The following is a 14,679-nucleotide window of genomic DNA, read 5'->3' as shown; positions in this document are numbered from 1 at the left end:
CCGAAAACCCTTGAGGGATTCGACACCAACTGTAAACCTTGTCCAGGAATTCAAAACTGAAAAGGAACTGGCTGTCCTCATGAAGCGGCACGGAAAAGAACGCTTGGGACAAATCGACAACTGAGAACCGCTCTGCGTAGCATGGAACTTGAAACATAATCACAGCTGGATTTGGCGCTATCGGGCAACACTTCACCACTATATCATTGATCTTCTGTAAGTCTTGAACAATTCTAACTTTCCCACAAGGCTTTCTCAGACCCATTATAGGTGAATTACATGGGCTGCTCATCACTTCTCTCAGGACCCCCAGTTTCACAAAGTCTGCAATTATCTGCGTCACCTGTATGAGGACATCCTGTGCCATGTGGTACTGCGGTACCTGGGGAAACACGGCATTTAGCTTTACATCGACTTTGACTGGTTCTACCCTTTTTATCAATCCCACTTCCTTTCCTGTCAAGTCCCACACTTTCTCTGTGACTGTTCCCTGCAAGTCCACAGGCAAGTCAGTCACGGTGAACATCGGGAAGAAGCTTATCAAGGGGTACTCTTCATCTGTGGTCTCTGTTTCTGGCTCAGAGATCTGACCATCATCCCCCTCATCATCACTGTTTGTCTGCACCTCAATTCCCTCATTAGAACAGGTGATAGAACGTCTGGTCTTACACAGTAAGTCTCTTCCCAGTAGGGACACGGGACTTGAATCACAGACCACAAACCTGTGCAATCCCTGAAAGGGACCAATCTCAACTTGAACCGGATCTGTGATCGGGTTAGTCAGGAGCTGGTTTGCCACTCCCACTACCTTTATTGTACGTCCTGAAAGGGGGAGCTTCGGAACCTCTGCACTTCTGACCGTAGAGTGTGTAGCTCCTGTGTCAACCAATAATGAGACCTTGTGACCTATCACCTTTCCTTGCACATAGGCTCCCCTCTGATCTTATTCTAAGGACGCTGCCATCCTGCACTCCTCACTATCCAAACTGTCATCTGACCATTCGTTTATTCCATTCTCAACAACTGTTGTACTGTGTTATTTTGACCCATTCCTTCACCTGTGACCTGTTGAGGAAGCATCACCTGTTGCTGTCCCATTGGTGCTAAGGGCAACTGCATTTGCTGTCTAGGTACCACTGGAATCTGCTGTTGCACTTGCTGCATCTGCACTGGTTGCATACTTGGCATCTGCACTTGTTGCATGGGTTGGAGACCCTGCATCTGAACCATGTTGTTCTGAAAATTTGGATTAGGACCCCTCATTCTTGGTCCTTTAACATTTTGGAATGCATTAACATCATTGCTTTGCTGAACAACACCCTCCTACAACATCATCGTACATTCCCGCTTCCAGAGTCCCCCGCAGGCATGGCATGGCAACACCTTCTTCATCCCTTGTACATCATTCTGAACCACTACTGCATTCAAATCTGGACCACGGTGCACAAAATCTCCTCGACCTCTGCCTCTCACCTGCGTCTGAAACATTCCGTTTCCTTGCAGCTGTTGCACCATCTGTTGCACTCCATTTCCCTGCATCCCTGCTTGCGCTGCCTTAATTTGCATCACCATCACCTTCTCTTTCAGCTTTCTCTGCTTCAACTCAATCTCGTCACTACAGTATTTTGCATAGTGTAACACCTCATCAATTGGCTTCGCTTGCCAACAGATCAAATGATTCTTAATCTGGCTAAACTCTGGTCTCAGCCCTTCATCGAACCTGAACACAAGGTGATTCATATCTTTCGGCTCTATGACCTCTGTACCACTGTACTGCTTGAATGCTTTCAACAACCTCTCATAGTAAGCATGTATCGACTCTTTGCCTTCTTGTGCCGTTCGATCAATCTTTTGCCAATCAATGTTTTGCGGCAACACTTTCTGCTTCAAAAACTCAATCACCTTAAAGTAGTACCTCATCACCTCAGGAGACGGAGCTCCTGTTACTCTGTCCCTTGCCGGTTCTTCCGTCGGCCAATCCACACTTCTCTTGCACTCGAGCCACAAATCAGCTGGAACTATGATCTCAAACAATGTATTCAAGTCTTCCCAAAGACACTTCGCAAGCTTCAGAAACCTGTCTGTCTGCTGATACCATTCTATCGGCTTCTCCCTCAACCTGGGAAAGTCATTTGTGAATGACAAAATGTCACCCCTCGACCAAGGTACATGAACAAGAACCCCTCCGGCTGTCTCTCCCATGGGTAGCATTTGTATTGTACCGTTATACGGCGCCAGTTTTGCCTGCTGCTGCTCCAAGCAGTCACTTTTCCTTTTCTCTCTCTTCTTTGCCCATCTGCCTTCCCACTTCTCTAAGGCTCCCCAAACCTGCGCACTCTGCAGTATCTCCTTAAGGTGTGCCTTCATTCCAGTAGACCTCCTGTGATCAAAATCTTTAGGCTCAAAGTCTAATCTGTAGCTCCTTTTCAGATGCTTGGTATTGTCTAAGTCTATGCCATATTTATCTGCTAGGTTTGCCAACTTTTGGTGCACCTTGCTCACTTCTTTAGTTCTTTTCGGGCACAGATATCTCAATTCTGCTTTAGTGTATGACTCTAGCCTGTTCACTCCCTTGCTCCCTTCAACTAACTTGGCTGCTTCCATGCCCAATCTCACAAAATTTAAGTACTCTTCCCTTTCCGACCGCTCTGCTGTTGCAGGGGTCGTCTATGGTGAAGTCAGCTTGTCTAACCACTCATTCAATTGTTGCGCAGTTAAACTTTGCAACAAGATATTTCCAGCCTGTATCGTTGGTGTTTGTGACGCATTCGCACCTAGGAACTGCTGAGTCAGTAATCCCAACCCTGAGTGTCTCACAGCATCTGGAGGAACACCTATCGGACTGAAGTCTAACAGAGACCTCGATCTTTCTACCATCTGTTCCACTGGGGTCACCCCTTGAGAGCTCCCTACGAACCCTCCTCTTGTCATGTCCTGGGTCATTACCCCCTGATCACACACGCTAGGCTTGTCCTGCGCGTACAGTGGTACTGGTGGACCGACCGTAATAGGTAAGGCTATGGCGGCTGGTGTTAGCTTGTTCCCCACAACCTGTGGAACACTGACCCCCGTATTCTGATTCATTATTTGTACCGAAGCTAACTGCGGTCCTGTGACCGAAGTGTAACTCAGAACCATCTGAGGCTGTGGCAGTAAAAGTGGAGTTGGCTCCATCTGCACTAACTTTGACCTCGCGTATGCCTGGTCAGGTGGCACCATTATGCTCGTAGTAGTTTCTAATATTGGAACATCGGGGTAGAGCCTCTGAACTGGTGGTGGCTGCAACTGCGTCTGCATCTCTGGAGCAGTGGACACACTGACACTATTCTGTATCGTGGCTGATGTGGTAACATTATTTGCCTGTGCCGTATTTGTGGTTCCCTTGTTCTGTGTTGAATTTACACGACCTGCACTAGTACTTGGTCTATTGGCATCTATGGCATATGGTGGCGGTCTATCATGCAGCAACTGGTTAAGAAACTCATCATCATCAGAGTCATCTGCATCTGCCCAGGACTTTTTTGTCTCCTTCTCTTTGCTAGAGCCCTTGTCCGTCTTACAAGTGGCCTTTCTTCCCTGCGTATCGGCTTCTTGAGTTATTGCTGGAAACATCCTAGCTTCGTCTATTATTTCTCTTCTCCACATTCTGTGCTCACTATCCCATCTAGCCTCCGCTAGTGTCTTTTCTGCCTTTCTCATCCTCCTCTCAAACGTCTGTTGCCATTGTTGTATGGCCATCAATTCCCAAATCGCTAACGCCTCAAACTGTGCTGGCCTCTGAGGCGGCTTTTGCTCATTTAATGCCTTCCGCAAATTCTCTAGAATGCCTATTTTGAACGACCCATTCTCTGGAAACGCCAAACACCCATCCTTTTAAGTCAATTTGCACCATTACTTTAGCCAAAGACATGGCGTGACTCCCTTCTCCTCCATTACGGCATTAGCCGGAGTATCCTCTGGCGGTGTAGGATCCCCCACACTCGCGGTAATGTGCACATCTCCCCTCAAAGCGCTCCTTAAAGCCTTGAAGAACTTCATTTTTGCGTCTTTTATTTAGTTTATGACTGAGTCAGGAAGTGACTTTAATTCCCAGAACACCCTTTGCTACCTTCTCAACCAATCCCCTCTCACGACGGCTGCCAATCCGTGCGCAACACTTCTCACTAACTGACCTATCCCAGCGCGGCCCCCATGACATCACACTCACACACACTGCTGCTGACAAAGTCTTGCGGCTTGTCTCCTTCACTCTCGATTCACACAAAACTAATGCAATATTGTGAGCACTAACGAACTCAAAGTTGCCGGTTTACTACAGGAAGGCTAACACAATCGCTTCAGAACTTTACAGAGATTTCACTTTAAACCTTGGCCGGTACTTTCTCCTTCTCAGATCCCGCACTCGCAAGCAGAATTCGACCCGCAAATTCTACTCTCGACTTGTCCATGGTTCGTCCTAGTGCACTTTAGAACTTACCAAATCTCCATTGAAGTTTTCATTCACACACTTTGACTCAAACTCGACTCGTCAACCACGCCCGATTGACCTATTAAACAGCGCACATTACAACACAAACTAAGTGTCTCATACACTTAGCACTATACTCCGGAGTCTTAGACCACTCAGGGTCCGTACATCACCAACAACCACGTGGACAATTTTTGAGCACAAAGCGCCACACTCACCTGAAGTTCGCCGACTTCCCTACTCTCATACCGCGGAGTATGCACACTCCTACTAAAACATCACCTGGCCTAAAATCCTCACAAACCTCACAATTCACCTGCGGTATGCATAAGCTGTGCAAGCGCAAATCTTACTTCACTCACACCATCACTAGAACGCCAAGTACAGCCCCAACTCACTTCGGCAGCCTCCGGGGTCCCGGGAAAGTAATTTGGGACTTAGGGGATCATCATCTCTCCAAATTGCATTATTCCAAAAACAATTCTAAAACAATGGTCCCTCGTCCTAGGGCCCCAAAGGGCCGAAACCGTCCTCTGCTACCAGAACTGATAACGCGTCCCGACCTAGGTACTTTACTTACACGGGGACTCGTTTTAGGCCAATGAACCTTTTGACCCTAATTGGAGACACCTTAAGACGAGATAGCTCTTTAGCATTTCAATCAATAGATCGATAACCTCATCAATATTCACAATAACAAATCAATCAAATTAGTTACTTGCATTAATAAAATTGAAAACAAACCATGCCCTTTCAGCCATGAATAACCACACAAATTTTTTTAAGATTGTGATATTTATTCCCTATTTGTTACACTCTACTAGCAAGTTTATTAGTCTCAATACCAGAAAACACATCAACAATGTCACAATATGGCAACTTGAATAAGACTTCATCAAAGCAAAGATCAAAAACATTAGAACAAAGCACGACGTCAACATGAATTAACTTTAGCAGGCTATCATTGGCACGTTATTCAACGAAGCAAGATTCAGTCACTTATCTATTTGCATCCGAATTAGTGAACTCCTTAACTATCCTCTAATTAACATCAGCATGTTGGGCTTCATGCAAAACAATTTAGTAACACAAATTTAGAAAACATCTAAACTATGGCCTCTATCAAAAGTGCAGTTGGTACCTAGAAAGGAAAGGCAAACAGACAATTACAATTCATCATCTTATAGTTACCCTCCGTAATGGGTCAGCATACAGAGTCAGTCTTCGTCCTCAGGACATTAGTTGATTCGCCATCAGCCTGGGCAAGCAGCAAAGTCCCAGCAAGACAGGGCAATAAGAACACTTCCCTCATAAGGAGGGGAAGTAAGTATCAGGCAAGGTAAGAAAGGTGAGGATGGTTTAAAGTATCAGAACAGCAAAGATAGAGACAGAATGTCAGAGTAACAGCAGGGCTGTCCCTCTAATGGCTGATTTCTCCTTGTACTACGTTGTTAAATTGAATTTGCCAGGCAAGTCTCTGATTTCCAATTGGTCAATGTTTGGTGCATCGTAATCTCTATCCAATGATCCATTGATCACCTTACTAGAATTTTCACCTAAAACAGTTCTCATGCAGTTCATTGGCTCCTGTGATTTACGTCTTTAATGGGTAGAATGTCAGGTAGGAATAGTTACACTCCTCACTTCAGTCAGTAGCTCCATTGTCTTTACCAGTTTGGGCGACCTTGTACCTGATGCGAATTACACTGTTGCATTTGGCAAGAATGTCTCCTTGAGCAAGTCGGGTCTCATGAGAAAGAATTTAGTACGGTTACACACACATCTCTAATTTCTGGAAAAGTACAGATTCATGTCCTTCAGGAAAATAGCACAGTGCACGATAGAAAAACACATTTAATATGAGACCAGGCAGATAGGCCCAGACCCTCGCTAACTAAGGCCTAAAGATTAATTCAACAAAACCTTATCATATAACTGTCAATGCTAATATAAAATCATACATTAGTATATTACTTAATTCATCATTAGTCAATTTCATTAATCATCGTATACATTGGTGGCCACTCCCCATGGGCACATTTCAAACGCGTGCATTAATATTAGTCTACCACGTTTTCTATGCAACTTCATTACACATTATTTTGCAAGCAGTTCATGTTAATTTTGATGATAAAAGCTACACTCCAACACCCCCACCTTTGGCTGTGAAGGAATGGGGATCAGAAGGCAGAGTTCTATTCTCTACGGCTCTTGAGCCCACTGTTGCAGGGGACCCACAGCCACTGGGCCCTCCATAAGGCTGCCTGCCCATAGAGAGGGTGGAGATAGCTGTGTCTGGCCCAGAAGAGGTCAAGGCTCCAAGACAAAATGCCCAATTCAAGTGGCCCGTCAACAACCACAGAGTTGAGTGTGGAGGATCGGTAAACCTGGAGAGGCAGGCGCTCCCCTCCCAAATGCCATTTTAAGAAAAAAGGGCAGTGGAGGATGAACGTCACACGTCCCTATCCTGGACTGAGATAATAATCTTTAACCACCAAGACCTTTAGGTGTGCCAGAGGATTGAATGAAGGAGACTGTGGTGCAGCAATTGGAGGGGTTAAAATTCAGGGGGCCGCATAGTGGTGTTGTACAGGAATGCATATGTCTTCATACCTAACCTAGGGCCAGATGTAGCAAGATATGCTTTTGCGAGTCTGAAATTGCGAGTCGGTGCGACTCGCAATTTCAGACTCGCAAAAGCATATGCAGAATGGTGTCTCAGACACCTTCTGCGACTCGCTATGGGGTCGCAAAGACCCACCTCATTAATATTAATGAGGTGGGTCGCTGTTTGCGACCCCATAGCGAGTCCCTGCACTCACAGGGATGGTGGCCTGCTGAAGTCAGCAGACCTCCATGTCTGTGACTGCTTTTTAAATAAAGCAGTTTTTTTTTTCATTTTGCAGCCCGTTTTCCTTAAAGGAAAACGAGTTGCAAAATGAAAAAAATACGGAAACCATTTGGTTTCGTTTTTTCAGGGTAGGCAGTGGTCCAAAGGACCACTGCCTGCTCTGAAAAAATATTTTTGACGACATTCACAAAGGGGAAGGGGTCCCATGGGGACCCCTTCCCTTTTGCGAATGAGTTACCACCAGTGTGACACTGGTGGTAACTGCGAGTTGCTTTGCAACCGCATTCGCGGTCACAAAGCAAGTCTGAATTGCGATGCGAGTCGCAAATAGGAAGGGAACACCCCTTCCTATTTGCGAGTCGCATTCCCAAATTGCGAGTCGGTACCGACTCGCAATTTGGGAATGAGCATCGCGGGAGGCCGTTTGCATGGCGCAAACTGAGTTTTTCGCAGTTTGCGCCATGCTAACGGCGTGCTACATCTGGCCCCTAGTAACATCCAGCTGAAGTGCAAGCTGTGAAACCCGGGAGCTTCCACAGCTACTTACCCTCTGGCACCGCGTGCATGAGGAAAGAAAGCACTGACACTGGCAGTTATAGGAAATCATAGACTCAGCCGCCCTTGAGCAGAGGGGGCACTGGCAATCAGAGGTGCATGGCTTACCTTTGGGCATTCTCTCTGGGCTGCTTGTGATGCCTGTGAGGTGTGGTGCAGGCACTCATGGAATTCTAATGCTCAGTGAGTGCCACAGGAACAGACACCCTGCTTAAACAGAGGAGGACTATATTTCAGGTCATTCGAGGTCCCAGAGTCCTTAGGGCACTTGGCCAAGCAGTGGTTCTTGAACTGCAGCACAGAGGTCATGAGATTCTGCGAAAAATACCACTGGACACCCCACCATCAATGGATGCCCAAATGTACAGTAATTAGATTCTTTCCTAGAAGAGGAAACTCAACAAATTCACAAAAGTTCTTCCCCCTGTTGAAAGTGTGCAACACACTGGCAATTCAGATGATGCAGACTCCTAGGGGGCGTTCACTCCCCCATCAATCTCATCATCCAGACCATTCAATCTTCTGGGCAAGCACTCAAATACAAAATAGATGAGGTTGGTGCAGATGTAGCCCTTTTAAGACAAGACTTACACAACACAGTGAGCCGTGTCTCCAAGCTGAAAATCGCATATCAGCCCTGGAAGACACAGTCAAAGACTTTAACCAGACCATTCAGAAGTCAAAAAGCTCAGCAGGTGAGTTGGTGGTACAGGTTACTCACAATGAAATAACCTATTTTAGGGGGTCCCAGAGAACCTTGAGGGCACACATCCAGAGCACTTTTTTGGGGCTCTCCCTTCGAGCTTTCTTAGATACAGACATCCTTCCTGATAGAGCTGACGTGCCACTTCCTCATGTAAAACCACCACCTAGAGCCCCATCTAGACCAATGATAGCCCGTTTCCTAAATTACGGAGACAGAGATATAATTCTTTAGATGGCAAGTGGGCTGGTGAGGTAATGCATGGCTCACATAAAATGTTAATTTTTCTGGCCAACTTTAAACTCATGCAGAAGCAAAGGAAATCCTATGAGTTGCTAAAGCAGAAGATTTGTGTGATGGAGATTAAACATATGCTTTTATATATGAAAATGAAAAGGTATTCACAAAGGCAAAACACAATAAATTGATCACGAAGAACAGGTCTGGGTGGAAGAATGTGTTCCACCATCTGCTGGATGTTGCCTGGGGTCGAGATAAGACAACACAAGAACTGAAAGATAAATGATTCCTGTATAGCCAGAGAGCAAAACGCAGACTGAACAAGCTGATAGCGACTCGGAGGCACTAGGGCAGCAAGGACCAACAAGGTGCTGAAGATGACAAGATGGCATCCTGCACCTGGTCCTAAAACCAAGATTTGTAGGTGTTGATGTGCAACCAACTACTATGCGGCCGGCCAGACAAGCTAGCGTAATTGGTGCTTCTTGTTTTGTTATAACCCAAGTCTGATGGAGCTGGGAGTGGGTGCCTTGGCTTTTCATTACTAGGGTTTAGCTAACGTTGGGGCAATAGATGTTTCTAGATAGGAAGTACAGAGTGGAGACGTTTTAGATTAATTAGAGTCAATGTAGCAGGTAAAGTTGCTAGAGGCAGAACAACCAAACAGGTTCATAGTAATCACACTGACTTCAAGTACATTCAGAGGTGTTACGGGGTTGTAACCTGGAATGTCAATGGGATCCTAAACAAAATTAAAAAGTCATGTTATACATCAAAAAGAAGTTCCAAAAGTTCTGCTGCAGGAGACACACGTCCTGGGTATGTGACAGTCCTGCTAGTGGTCTCCATAATACATTCAGATGACTTAGGAAAATTTGAAGTATAATAGGGATATTGGAAGGGTCACCCTGGTCCATCTCCAGCGTTTCTGTCTCCTCTACCCTTTTCAACATTATGCTTCAGGCAGTTTGCAATGCCTTATTTCATATAACATTGGGGATGACTGTTGCGGGAAGTGATTTTAACGCCATGACGAATGAACTCCGCACTTGATGTAGACAGCCCTTCCCCGCTGGAAGGGTGGCTACTCTTTGTGTATGAGTGGCCTTTCTGAGACTTGGAGATATATGGCAAAAATGGCATACAAGTCACACATTATTCAGTGTTTTATCACTGTTTCTCACAACCAGGCTATCTGTCTCAGCCGCTAACCTCAATACCACTCTGGGAATCTGCATATTGCTTAGCGGTTTGTATGAAAACAGTTAGGTACAGATACTACTTGCACCCAGAAGGTGACCCCATGGATATATAGCGTCTAAATGTGTGGTGGCTAAAGGATGATACCCTCAGGATTTTTTGTACGACACAAATGATTACTTTTACCTATATGCATACTCAGTATCATCACCAGCAACTGTGTTGGAGGTCTTCATGTCCTAGAAAAAGTAAGAGACAGAGAGCAGGAACTTGACGTTGAGGAACAAATCTTAGAACTATAATGGCGTTCTCTAAATGAACAGACAGAGGTGGGACACTAAAGCAAAAACTCATGGCACAGCAAAGTTGGCTTGGACAATCCCCCAATAGTAATAAAGTGGGCTAGCATATTTACTGGCTAGCAAACAAAGACACCAACTCCAGAATTATCCCCTAAATTGGTAATTCAGAGGGTCATAGACTCGCTGGCAATTGCAGAGTTAATTGCAGATTACAATCTGGAGCTATACTAGAAGTGCTCCTTCTCAAAGTTAGAAGTGCACTGATTTAGTTAGATGGGCCCCCTCCCCATGCTGCTCCCCTCCGGCAGACTAATGTGAGCTAAACCTAACACTTTTTCTTGAGGAAGTACAGTGGGCCATATTTATTGACCCTATGTAAGGAAGCCAGTCAGAGTGCCTTTCTCCCGGAGGACTGGTGCAGTTTAAAGCCCAATAAATCATTAGATTAATGGGATTCCTAGTGGCCCATGGCATTGAGTAATCTAGAAAACAAATTCTTAACAACAATTGTGGACTCTCAGTTACCTAGGTTGGTGCGTAAACTGGTCTACATGAACCAGAATGGTTGTAACCAAGCATGTGCAAAAGGCACTGACTATGTTGCTTGCATGTGGCCCTAGATAGCGTAACTGACTTACAAGGCCCGGCTGTGCTGGTTCTTATAGATTACAAAAAACACTTTTGACATGATTCATTAGCCCTTCCTAAACCAGGTGCTCTGAAAGGAGAAAATGGGCCCTCAGTTCCTTACATATGTCACTGTCCTCTACTATGCCCCCATGACACAGGTTAGGGTAAATGGCACTCCATCATCTCATTCCATCTTGAGCAAGGTACCTTCCAGGGTTGCCTCCCCTCCCTCTTCCTCTTTGGTCTACACATTGAAGGCCTAGCTGTATGGATTAGGAGATCAAATGGGAAGGAGGGCAGGTGGCATGCTGCTTTTCATCCAGAGAATACAGAGCACAATGGAGAGACTAACAGAGTTGTTAGAGGTCTAGGGGGATGCCTCAGTTTGACAGTGAACTGCCGCAAATCAACCTTCGTGCATATACGCAGCGCTCTGCCACAGTGACTTGCACACACTCACTTAAAAGTGGCTGGAGACCATTTAAATATTTAGGTATAAACTTAACCTGGAATCTGCCGAGGAACTGGAACTTAAACATTGCTCCCTTACTATAGCAGAGTAGTAGGGATCTGGGTTCATGGACCTCCTTGCCTATTTCTATCATGAGTGATATATTACTACTGGGCCTCATAGCTCATTCCGATAAACGACTGGCTGTTCAGGGACAGATAGGATTTGGTCTTGTAAATAGAACTGAATGCCCCACAGGAGACAGGTGTTATGCACTTATTGTATGGTGGTGCCCTCCTCTCACGTTAATGCCTACAATTCCAAGGCTGCTAATATTGGGCTCTTAACGGGCCCTAAAGCACATCAAATGGTTAGGTAGGCTCACAAATCAGAAACAACTTTGTTATACGTCTTGGAGCGCACAAACTGCGCAGCTCCCTGGAGTTAGAACTCGGGACCGGATTTGGATTTCATACCTGGGTGATACCTGGAACTACAACCATATCAGATCCTTCGAACAGCTATCAGCAGACTCTGAATTACTTAAGACTCAGTTCTATTTGATGCGTTTAGCTCTGCCACACCCTTATTACATACCAAGATGGTTTAGATGAAGTCACTGACTTTAGCCCCCGGGAGCCCAAGTTGATAACGGAATAACATGGCGGTAAAGGAATTTCAAGAAAACACATGGCCTTGCTCCTCAGCATCCCAGACCCATTGATAGGGTTATGAGTCATATGGGAGCAAGACTTGGGAGAACTAAATTATGCTACACCATCATGTGGAATACCAATGCATATAAGCCAATTGGAGTCAAGTACATGAATCCCCATTACTATTGATCCTAGAGTAACATTATTAGACATAATTAGGACTGGTCTGCCTCACAAGCACAGAGGGCCCTGGTGGGATTAGTCTTTCTACATTGAGCTACGCTAACAAAAGACACCCAAACTCCCCCGACTGAACTAACAGGAATGAACCATTGAACTGCACCTAAAAACGTGATTTACAAATGGAGGGAGGGTGTCAAAAAGCCTTAGGTGATCTGGGGCCCCTAGGTGTCCCAACATAACCCAACTTGATAGACATTGTTGTTTAAAGACTGCCATAACGTGATTGATCCCTATTATTTGAATGACTGCTTGAGCTGCTATGGCCTGCATTTTACAGTTTATGAACCTCCACTGTTTTGGAATTATTCGAAAAGAATAAAAAGATGTATTAAAACAAAGAGGTTGCATTGCCTTACGGATTTCAGTAAGCTACGAAATGTCCAGTCCTCCCAGTCTTTACTTGATGCAAATTCTTATTTTTTGTAAGATGACCCCATGCTTTTTTTTAACACACACATGGAGGACTCCGGGGGGTGGTCCTGAGTATAACGCAAAATCACTCTCAACCACCTCAACCCTAAAGAACTCTTATAATGACAAACATTGGCAAAGCTCTGGCATGGCATTGGCTTCCAGCCTTTTGGTTTTGGAAACGATTGTGTTTTTTCATGTAATCGGTAACAGGTTGTTGTTGGAGGAGCTGTCAGACCCTGGCGAATATAAAACAAATGAGCTTAAGGGGAAATATTTTTGGTGTGCTAAAGCACACGTTGCAATATTAGTCACTGGAACTTATAGGAACTATTTCATGTGCAAATGTGCTTCTTGAGAAAGAGCAGAGTGCCGTCACTCACAATGAAATTAGCTGATGGCTACAGTGGGCTGACCCATTAACCAATGTTCTATGTTTAATTGGGCAGAAGAAAAATGTGAATGGCAGAACAACATACCAATGAATACAGAAGGCAGGCTGAATGACCTTATAAGTATGTTATACATATACTTTTAGTACAATAAATGGTACTTGCTAATGCCAGACTTACAAAAAGGGGGCTTTGGGGTTGACAATGAACTTATTTTTCTTTTAATCTGTTATGGTCCCCAGATATTCCTCTCAAGGAATGACCAGCTGATGAGATACATCGTAACCAGTTTTTTTAGTGTTTACTTTCAGTGCAATTCTTATCAGGCCCGACATGTTCTCCAACCACCCGAATAGGTGAAAAACCTGTTAATTTTCTTACTCTGCGCAGTGACAGTGGATATTTTCATTTCAGCTCTAAAGATGGTTACTTTTACACTTGGGTTTCTGGAATACTAAAACTTGTCAGCTGTTTCCTTATCCTTTCAGGTATCAAAGGAACGTGGGAAGATCGTGCCAAACGACCTGCATGATGAGAATGACTTCATAAAGTACACCACTCTGCGCCTCGAGCCCAAATCAGGGTCACAGGAGACCACCTACGCTAACGTGAGATGCCAGCCAAGAGGACAAGAGACGCCTATATCGCCCTCAATCCTGGCCGTCTCAGGGACAGTGGAGTACGCCACGGTTTTTTTCAGGCCCTCTGGAGCACTTCTCCCAGCAGCTCAGTAACAAACTGAAGAACCTACCAGCCACTGATTAAACCTTCAGTCGCGAGTGCAGGCTGTTCAGCACATGATCAGAAAGTCTTGTGACTAGGCATCAATTAATATGTGTGCGTATCGATTTCACTGTATATGGCTTTGCTCAGGTCCTTAATTTGAGCTGACTAAAATGCTCCTAACCACAAATGACTGCGCAAACACTGGAGAGCTCTACATTGTCTTCTGTCAGTGGTATTATTTTCCTGTGTGAGTTGTTCCTTACTATCAGTTTTCAGTAAGAGCGAAGGACAGGTCAAGTAGTTGTCATCAATGTTGGCACATATCTCAGGTTTTCCTAGCCTATAGCAGTTTCACCCACATGTTTTGCACGTGAAACGTCTTGATGTAGTTTGGAAATGTTTCAGATCATCTTTAAAGCTTCAAGAACGTTTATTTTGTCCTATAAACGCCACATTACATGAACAAATATTAAACGTGTGTATGTTCTTTTCCCTAACTTGTTTTACTTACCTATGTATTTAGATCAGGTTAGGAAAACAACGTGCACACATTAGTTTTCTGCTCTGGTTTGCATATAGCACCAAACAGAACGCTGTTGACGTCAGATGAACTCAGTAGTAAAACACGTCTGCCCTATTCACACAACAATGTAGTGATTCACATCTCAGCAAAATAGTAAAGGAATCAAAATGTCCAGAAAAGCGAGGGGATAAAAGATGAGTCTGATAGGCTAAGGGTTTTATTGGGGAAAGAAAACATTAGATATTGAGATTATCAGTGGCAACGAAAACTATTGGTACTGGTTGAATGGGGATAAGTGAGTACTACTTACCTCATCCTTTGACTGCAT

The 14,679-nt window shown here is 44.8% G+C and overlaps 1 protein-coding gene across 1 annotated transcript in view; it reads left to right on the top strand.

Moving 5' to 3' along the window:
* The window catches only part of LOC138299812 (trem-like transcript 1 protein), a 93,730-nt gene extending 79,405 nt beyond the window's left edge, over nucleotides 1-14,325 (top strand). The window contains exon 7 of the mRNA XM_069238397.1: nucleotides 13,591-14,325. Coding sequence (XP_069094498.1) covers nucleotides 13,591-13,836 — 246 coding nt within the window. The 3' untranslated portion in view covers nucleotides 13,837-14,325. The remainder of the gene's footprint in view (nucleotides 1-13,590) is intronic.
* The last annotated feature ends 354 nt before the right edge of the window (nucleotides 14,326-14,679 follow it).

Source organism: Pleurodeles waltl, chromosome 6 (genome assembly GCF_031143425.1).
Source record: "Pleurodeles waltl isolate 20211129_DDA chromosome 6, aPleWal1.hap1.20221129, whole genome shotgun sequence".
Taxonomy (NCBI): Eukaryota; Metazoa; Chordata; class Amphibia; order Caudata; family Salamandridae; genus Pleurodeles; species Pleurodeles waltl.
The sequence above is the reverse complement of the archived record's forward strand: the minus strand, read 5'-3'. Positions and strand labels throughout refer to the sequence as shown.